At 35.3% G+C, this 10438-nt stretch overlaps 1 protein-coding gene across 1 annotated transcript in view; it reads right to left on the bottom strand.

Moving 5' to 3' along the window:
• Window positions 1-6360: 6360 nt before the first annotated feature.
• LOC140155636 (autophagy-related protein 16-1-like) overlaps window positions 6361-10438 on the bottom strand; it is a 31339-nt gene continuing 27261 nt past the window's right edge. Inside the window, exons 13-14 of the mRNA XM_072178551.1 lie at window positions 8447-8593; window positions 6361-7194 (exon numbers count right to left, since the gene is read on the bottom strand). Coding sequence (XP_072034652.1) covers window positions 7101-7194; window positions 8447-8593 — 241 coding nt within the window. The 3' untranslated portion in view covers window positions 6361-7100. The remainder of the gene's footprint in view (window positions 7195-8446; window positions 8594-10438) is intronic.

Genomic DNA, 10438 nt, shown 5'->3' with positions numbered 1-10438 from the left:
TGCAAAATTGGCCTATTGCAGTAAAAAGAGATTATGAGCATGCTTTGTTGTCCAACAAAAACATCAAATTTTGCTGAGTCCAGTTAACACTTTTAAAAAAAAGGGTCTAAGTGACCAGTTATAAGACACTTTCGGTGACCTAGGGGAAAAATCAGACCCCACATTAAAAGCCATGTGCTCAAAGTTTTCACCTATGTTACTGTCTGAGTATTTTCCTGGGAAATGGTGAATTGCAATGTGTGGCTGTAAGTGAAGTTGGGACATGCCACAATATCAGGGTTTGAAAATAATAAATCAAATCATTAAAAATTGTATAGTATAGCTTTTCCTCAATGTAACAAGTCTGCATTTTACCTGTTCAATCTATTTATGCGAGTATATTTACACAAAAAAACTACACAAGATTCAATCAAATTAAAACTCTCTTTCTAATATATTTCTGTTTCAATTTACAAAATTTCACATAACAAAACCAGCATCATTATCAAACATAACACATATAGCAGTATGCAACAAAAATACTTTGTATCCCATGCCATTTCGTAAAGAATTATGTCAAACAGTATCAATTCTGGAATTGAGAGCATTCTCTACATAGAAACAACTAAAAGTGCATGATCCTTTTATTAGGCAAAAAAATAAAGGTTTGTCTCAAAGCTCACGAGTGGTTTGAAAACAAATGAGCAAGGCAATGTTTTTTTTTTTTATTCCCGACTTGGTATTTTTATGGTATTTTGAGAAAAAAAAAAAAATGCTTGTGAGCTTTGAGACAAACCTTTTTTTTTGCCTTATGTCTATAGGGCAGCTATTGCAAATTACGACTTCTTGCACTAAACCCTCAATATATATTTTTATTAGTTTGTCAGAGTGCCAAATATTGATTCATCTCCTTATAAATCCTCTTGAATTTTATGTATGTAGACAGGGGATCTCACAAGAGAGTGTCAGAGGGCAGCATATCAATTTGGCTATTCCATTTCAAATTCACACTCCCTCTGTGGAAGATTTTGGAAATATCTACTATAGGGGGAGTGTGGATTTAAATCTGAATGATAGCAGATACATTTTAAACTCACCCTCCCTCAGTTGAAGATTCCGGTTGAATCTTTCTCTGAGGGTGTATGAAATTCAAATAGAGCTGCCTAATGTGTTCATTCCATTTGAAATTTATCCTCCCTTGTGAAGATATTTTCAAAATCTTCCACAGGGGTAGTGTGGATTTTAAATGGAATAGTCCATTACTTATGGTGATTCAACATGGTAAGTTAGGGTGGCGTACATGGTAATTTACGCTGCAGTGCCGTGTTCCATGATCCCTGTTCACAAACAAACAAATCAATATTCGATGCTATGACAACGGTCAAACTCATGATCAGTGTTCGAAATAAGCACTTATCCTCTTGTCCTCTTGTCCAAAAATCACTCGGGACAACCAAATTGAGCTACGTACTTATCCCCTGGACAACCACTATATTTTACCTCCAAAAATATGACACATTTTGGGGACAACCAAAATGTTTTGAGGACAAGCATTATTTATGCTTCAGTTATCCTCGGGACAACCTCCATATTTTCCTTATTTCGGACACTGCTCATGATGATATGATCAGTCCTCAATAACCACACACCGATTGTTTTCCATGATTAATTTTGAGTAAAATAACTCAATTACTTTGGAATGCATGATACTGTTACAAGCCGAGATCTATTTAGATGCATATTCAAGGTGAGTGGTCCGATATTTTTCATAGTGTTTGCTTCCTTACATGGAGGCATATCACCAGCACACTTGATACCACAATGGTGGATATGGCTTTTGCTTTTTTGTTAATACCAATTAAACACCTCTTGAGTCTTAAGTCTTAAGATAAGTACTCCATAAATAAGCTGAGCTGATGCTGTCGCTTGTCCTTGGAGGATGTGTTATGCAAAAGTGCCTCTCAACCTACATATCGGTGAGAAAATGAGCTTGTTAATCATACTTTACCTGGTCTGTGATTGGTTACCATCACATAACTATGGTAGGTAGTACTAGGTACCTCCCTTGTTACACCATGCTAATCAATCACAGATTGCATGGGATTTGATTGACAGGAACATCAGACGTGAACTAGTTTCTTTATTTCTGTATTTTATCATATTAAAGCAATATTATAACATTTCCATAAGAAATAAATTTGTACTTATTTTCCACAAAATGTTAGTTTTTACTGTCAAATGTGTCCCCTTTTAATTTTAAGCCAAACACATGGGGTAAAACAAAGAAAATCATTTTCCAGCATCTATGTCATCAATGTGTGTCACTGTGTCCATCGTGACCGAGGTCAGTCCTTTTGATGCATTATGGCCATCCCGTACAGCATATAGAGTATTAGAAACATCACGTATGTGTTCGACTAATATTTGTATTGTATGAATAAAAAGATAGGACACATCATCTTATCAAAAAATCTCAGATTTTGTCACAAATACAGCCCCCAAGCCAAGATTTTTGCAGGGTATGTTATTTTAGTAAACTACATCACAATTGTGTAAAAACTCAGAATTTTGAAAAACATTGATAGCGTCCTCCTCGACAAATGTTACAATATTGCTTTAAAGGGGAGCACAAATATCTGGAAATTGACCATTTTGATATCCATTTAATCCAGTAGTAATTAATTTTATGAGGACAGATTAGTTGCAAGACATAGGATTGATTGCATCATATCCCACAATGCAAATTGATTCAGGTGACCAACAGGTGCACATATAATGAAAGACTGAGATAAAAAGACTTGATCACATCTGACGGCATCTGTCAATCAAACTCGAGCACGGTTTGTTTACAAGATGACTTACTGAACGTGGCAGTATAACCAGGCGCCTTATTGTTAATATTGCACCTTCAAACATACAAACCATCTCAAAAGTTGGGTCTTTAAAAGTAGGAAACTTTCTTTCCTGAAGGCATCATGTCAACAGTGCCTAGAAAAGATGCTTTTTGCCTGGTAACCCTCCAATCGGCACCAGATAAATCGGCCTTCCTTTTACGCGCTATTAACCAATTAAGGATCGTAGGTAATTTTGTTTGATAGTGACGTCAGACGCAATAAAGTCTTTTTATCTTTGTCTTTCATTATAGTGTTTACATTATGCACTGCAGAATATGTGTAAAAGCCCCAATGAATGATGGGAACATCACGATTTAGATTTCTTGCAGTGTGGTAGGTACATGATGTGTTGCCAGGCCAACAAAACTGGCCTTTAAGGTTATGTTGTAAGCATCATTAGAAAATCTGTCCAATCCCACAATGCTGATCATCATCATTGTCATCATCATCATCATCTTATTATTATTATTATTATTGTTGCTGATGTTGATGTTAAGTTTATAATCATTATTTTCCACTCTATTCACCCCCACTTGATTCAGCAACGTGTTTAACACAATTTGATTCCATAAAGCATTTATTTCTATCTTCTTTTCTCTTCGGTTTATGGTTTTTATTATTGATCTCAAATGGCATTTTGAATTGTGGGTAGCTTTTAACTTAAACAATATGCAAATTTGTTACAAAATTATCTATTTCTTCAGCACAAAATAGCAATATCTCATAGTTATACAAATCATAAAAAATAGTACAGAAAATCAGAAATGCATAAATTACAGTTTCAATCTGATAATGCAGAGAGTGTATATATCTACACTATATACATATGGGGAATTGACACTCATCATAATATCATACATAAACAATTTAGATATATATATATATAGATAAATATATACATAGGTAAGGACAACATTTTACATCACTATGTTACAAAGACGATAAACAAACATAGTTTTAAAACTTTCAACAGAAATTAATGAAGGGAAATATTCATTAACCTGGCAATTCTTTTTGGTAACAACCTGTCACCATAATCAGGCAGTAGCGACTTGCTGACATGTACAATGACTATTCTTTTGCTTTCTCTTACTGATGTATAGTAACTCATAGTAATTCTAAGGTAACTTATATAACTCATAAGATAACTTGCTCCTATAATTGAAGACCAAATTAAAAAGACTAGTTTGCGTATGACGTCCTGTCAACCAGACCAAAAATGCTGTACTGCGCAGGACAGCAACCAATCACGTCGCGCCTTTGCCCCGACGTCATACGCAAACTAGTCTTTTTGATTCAGTCTTCAATTATACCCAGTGGCATAGCATCATAGGGAGAAGGATGGCACATGCCCACACCCAATGATTTGATTTAGAAAATCCTATAGGAAAATTGATGAACAATAGCTTGTGCCCCCCCCCATCAGGCATGGTGCTCTCCCCATCATGCTCCTACCCATAACATAACTCACAAGATAGCATAATACATTTAAAAACCTCATAAGGTTACTCACAAATAAAGTAGCTCATAACAAAACTTGCAGAATATCACTCAGTTTGGGAATACTAGTATGGATTAATTAATAATACAGGGCTAACAAAATTCACTCCAAAATTTCACAAAATAGATCAGAATTTTTTTTTTGTAATTGGATAAAGTTCACAATTTCACACAAGTACTCTTTTCATTGAATCTGTTCAAAATATAGCTCCTGTTATCAAAAACATATGTTTTGCCCTGGATTAACCCTAACTGCCCTATCCCTACAAACTGTTCAGCCCAATAAGACTGAAATAAAATAAAAATATCTGATTGGCTGATCAATGCACTTGACAACAAGCCGGCTGATCCATTGGTCTTGGTAGCGGTAGCGTAGTAAGGCGACCTTGTCAATTCTACTGCGATCGCAATTCACCAGCGCATACCGGACCACGGAAGTTTAAAAAAACAACTTTAAGGTTGTGTATTCCATATGGGGTATGGGTTTCAACTGGAATATCCTATATGTTGCTCTCTACCGCCAAGCAGCAACAAACTTGCGAAACTTGCGAAGTTTCAGGTGTTTGATTCATATACATCAGGCATTTTCTAAATCATAAAAAACATAAATCAATCAAAATTTCCATCTGAATATTATTGCCGGAAAAACCGTTTACATATGAACTAAAAATAATATCAAATGCTATTAAATCAGATTAAAAACAATAAATAAAATCCTTTATTTACATGTTCATATGCAAACATGCAGATTGCAGGTTTAGAAAGCAAATTTGGTAATTATCAGTATATATAATCATAACTCATCAAACACATATTTTACATAAGCAAATTATAGACTAAAAAACTAAAAAAAAGTTTGTTTTCCTGTAGGCCATGAGAATTCTGTTTTCCGGGAACAATTTGAGTGCATTTCATGTTCTCAAACAATTATAACCAGGGAGATGAGATCAAGTTGTTTATCGTGCATTTGACTTGCTGAAGAATGGGAAAACATACCATAAAACAGATTATCTCACTTGTTCCCAACCCATCTTTCAAAATTAATATTCTGACATAGTGTGCATACAATATCCCTTCAATTTATATTAACACAAAAGTGGCACACAGCTTCAATTCCCAGGTGAGAACAAAATTTGAGAATTATTTACATTCTCAAATTCACTTAAAAGTTCATATGTGATGCAATCAACCATATTGTAATTTGGTTTTTCTTATATGATAGTAAAAAGCAGTAACAAAGCTGTATTGTGCAGAAAACCCCGTTGAAATTGAGCAACCAGTTCAAAAGATATAAGCAATTAAAGAGTTTCCAAAACAAAAGGGAACATAAAAAATATTACCTTTGTTTGGCTATATCTCAAAATCAATATTTCCGAGTTCCGACTGATTTTGCTTGATCGCATCACATATATCACCAACATGGATCATCTACAATTATAACAGTAAAACTATAAAAAAAAATAACATAAAAATCCTTTCTCATACTTTCATACACTGATGGAATGATAAGAGATGAAATTGAGAATAATCCTGAAAATAAAACTACTACCTAAAAGTACTGATTAATGTCAATCACATGTGTTCCTGGTAGTTTGACTTATGAAGCACATCAGTGATGAAAGAAGGAAATCATCTAAATCCTGCCTGTAAGATGACTTCCCAATTATGATGACAACATGGTATTTGTCATCCATTGGGATATTTCTGGTGGATTAATTTGGACTTATGATGCACATTAGTGTTATAAGAAGGGAAACCAATTAACCAAGTAAACTCCTGTACTACAGATGAATAAAGAAACCCTGTGATTTTTATAGTTAGGTTTCCAGCAAATTCAGCTCTTAAATTATATGCAGCATAGCACGCCCCTGAGTTTTAAAAGATACTACAATTGGGCTTTAAAATAAGAGGTAACAGGTGCAAATCCTGGAATGATTGACTCTTGTCATTATCTGTGACTTGCCAATGGGCTATTCCAGTTATACACCCCCTATGAAAGACATGACCCACACAGGTGGTTTACATTTCAAATTGAGACACCCATTCAGGTAACCCCATTTGATATTCACACTCCCTGCGTGGGAGATTAAGATCATGTATTCCATACAGGGTGTATAGATTTCAACTGGAATTGTCCAATTTGCTATATCAACCTATACATTTATTCATCTTTTCCTGCTCCAGACTGGGCTAGTCCATCATTGAATCATCCTAACAACCAAATTTGACAGTTTTAGCCAATCCAGATCCAACAATTTTCATTTAAAAAAAAGTGGAAGATTATACAAATTTCTGCCACTTTCAGCTTGATTTTGGCATCAAATCCCCCCCTTGACCACATGTGACATGATCAAGGGGAATAAGTCACATTCTAATGTTCAATTAGAATTTTTTTACATCATTTTCTGGCAGTTAACAAATGCTACATTTTGATGCAAACCCCATCAAAATCATACATCAGGTTACAGAGTTACGAGCAATTTATCAATGGCTGAAAACAATATAAAACAAAAGAATTTGAAGACTGTTTTTGCTAGCAACATCCGACTCATTCCCCTTAATCATGTCACATATAGTCAACTAGAAATGAGATAGTACTGATATATGGGTTTCAATGGAATATCCCATTACTTGTTAATTACAATCACAGCTCAGCATTGTCTTCCATCAGGATGTTCCTGGTAGTTTGACTTGTGAAGCACCTTATTGAAGAAAGGAGGAAGCCAGCTAAAATCCTGCCCATAAGATGACTTTCTTATTGCGATCACAGCTTAGCATTTGCCTGCCATTGGGATGCCATGCTACTGCTACTACTGTTGAGCTGTGAAAAAATCAAACAAGATCATACATTTCCTTTAATGGCACAAATATCGTCCAGCTTCTTGCGGGTGATTTTCATTGCGATAGATACAACCCTTAATGGGTTATTCCACATGAAATTCAAACAACCTATATGGAAGACATGACCTTACTCTCCCACACAGGGTGTATAGATTTCAAATGGAGTCACTCATTTAGGTAACCCACGTGAAATTCACACTCTCTTTGTGGGAGATTAAGGCTGTGCCTTCAATAGGGGTGTACGGATTTCAACTGGAGTAGCCTAATTTTCCAAAAACGTCTTCCACAATTTCTTGTTGTACGCTGCAGACAGCATCGTCCGCAGCAGACAGCGCTGCCGCTGCAGATAGCGACATCTGCAGACGTTGTCTGCTCTGCAGACAGCATCATCCGCTGCAGACAGTGTTGCCTTGAGACCCAAAACCTTGTTTATGTACACAAACCAGGTATAGACAAATTCAATGACTTGAGGTGTGCAATACTTTCACAATTCAGAGAAGATTTTGCAGGTCTGAATTTATCACAATAGACTAAAGAGAATGCTATAGCAAAATTTGAAAGTGAAATTTGCATAATTTTCTGCTATTCTTACATTTAAATTTGGCATCACTGAAATCTTCAGAAAACAGGACTCTCTATCATTTTCACTTTGGTAAACCCCAAATATGGGACAGTCCCTCAAAATCTGAGACGGTATTCGTCTCCGCTCAAAATGAGGGACAGTTACACCGATTGCATTCAAATTCCGGCTTTTTCGCCAAAAATTGCTTTTAGTTTTTGTCAGGCTGATGACTTTCTGAATATAGTATTAAAAACATGAGGCTATAAGTGTGTCTCGTCTTAAGTTGAGAGTGCCATCAGTGTGTTTACGCAGTTGCGTCACCAGATGCAAACAAACTGATCTTCTACTTGTGTGTATACATCCCGCAGGATTAAGTTAGCATGTGCGATGTGAAACTGCCACTGGGAAATACACACATAGCATTATTCTAAACACTATCTCTCACCTTGAGACAAGATGCCCTGTAGATGGAGTTTGGGCTCTCGTAAATAAACCCTCGGCAAACAGTAATGAAATTGTACTGGTGAATATATACTTCAAACAGAGATGTGTTATTGTAGTCTTGAAAACAGGAATATTATGTCAAAACATGTTTTGTTTTATACATTCTCTTTGTTTTTCATTTAAAGAGAATGATGAAATAAAAATTACATCCTACAATACCACTTACTTGTGTTCCTTGATTGTTTTTTCTAGTTTTCCTGATTGTACATTCCAGACACATATTGTGCCATCTTGGGAGCCTACTGCAGCTAGCACACCGTCTGGACTCAAGGCCGCTCTTGTGTAATCTAAAACCACTTTAAAACTATCAGCACTGAAATTAGAAAGATGTGATACAATATCAAATAGAACACTAGAATTAATAACAATCACTTTCCATGTGTGCTAAATTACAGTTTCAAGCTCAACCCTATAAATGGTCTACTGGCACATGTTAACAACTAAGAAATTGAGAACTCTTTTAGTAGAAAACTTTTTTGTTTCAAATGCTTATTCTTATCAGAACTTTGAACTGACTTAGAACATCATTTAAAAAAATCAAAAATTTTGTGAGAAATGGGTAAAACAAATTTGAGTTCAGATTAAAATGGAAAAAGTGGTACCTTTTCGCTAAATTAATTTTTTGCGCTTTGCCAATTTTGAAAGATTTCCTGGTTTTTTTATTCTCAATTTAAAATTTCCTTACATTGACCTATACCTTATTTTCATGGTAGCAGCTTATTCAGGCCTCTAGATACAGATCCTCTCTGTTATACAGCTGTGTGATCTTCATATGAAAACACAGTTTTAATGCTTTGACAACTTTATCTCATCTCCAAAGCCTTCAGAAGGACATATTAATGTTAACATACAACACTTGAATATGTGACACGATCTGGTCCATGGGGCCAAAGGCGGCAAATTTGAAACTGAGATAAAGGCAAAAATATGGAGTAAAAAACAATAAAATACATAAGCAAATACACATCACAAAACCTCATAACTTTAGAATAGGGATGACCATCATAATTTCATGTTGCCCCTTTTGCTACAAAAGATTGTTTTCTGGAAAGAACTCATCAACAGAAGTATTTTGGTGGTTAAATGGTCAAAATCGGTCAAAAACTTTTCAATTATGAATTTTCAAAGTTTCCCATTCTGACCGGTCATTGGAGCGAAATAAATTGACAAAGTCTAAATATAGCAATGTGAGCAAAATTGGTATAAGCATATATTTACCTTTTATATTTCTTTATTTTAATATATATGCAAACATGAAACAAGCATATTGTGAAAGTATCAAAGGGTTTCTTATGAAATGGCACTTTACTAGTCAATAGCATTAAGTATTTCTTCAAACCGAGGCACTGAAATCATGCTTTTAGAAAACATTTGCCAAAAATCATCCATAATGGCCAAAGTGGCACAAAATCAAAAGTCCAGGTGAACTTTTTTTCCACAACAATATACACTACACATAAGAAAAATACTAATGTACTACAAGGGATTTTCAACATAGGAATCCAAACAATCAAGTACCAACATGCACAGCTTTATCCTGATATCACTTCTGGGGTTTTAACAAAATGTTTAACCTCTATTGTGATTGGCAGCAGCATAAGGTATCTCTTTGATAGCTGATAATGCCCAGCCATTCAGCAAGTGGCTAATAACAGACCTTGATAGGCTTGAATGAATACTGTCATGTGCTACAAAACCATCACATCCAGGGCCTGGTCACGCCATATGCTACAGAGAGCACAGTACTTTAACAATGGAGTGAAAGACTCATTATTGATTAGGCGCGTATTTTTTAAAAGTACGGCTCCTGTGCGTAATATAGCAGCAAGTCAGTGCAGATGGTATAAATATAAGAAAATGTTTAGGGTTGAGATCAGGTGAATAATACAACAAATGAGCATGAAACTTCACATTTATGTTCAGAAAGGTGTCTATTTAACATGATTCGAAAGGTGTTTGGAAATTCAAAGGGAAGCTGGTGATTTAATTTTTAACTCGAGATCTACTTGTCCGTTTTTTTTTTTTCCTTTTTACAGAGGGTATGATAGAGGTAATAACAACAACTCTGCCAAATTACAGCTCAGTAGGTCAAGGTGTTCACCTGATCTTTTCATCTGAATATTTTGTGCCATTCTGAGCAGTGCTGCACTGGGCCACT

This window comes from Amphiura filiformis, chromosome 6 (assembly GCF_039555335.1).
Source record: "Amphiura filiformis chromosome 6, Afil_fr2py, whole genome shotgun sequence".
Taxonomy (NCBI): Eukaryota; Metazoa; Echinodermata; class Ophiuroidea; order Amphilepidida; family Amphiuridae; genus Amphiura; species Amphiura filiformis.
Note: the sequence above shows the minus strand (reverse complement) of the source record. Positions and strands in the feature narration are given on the sequence as shown.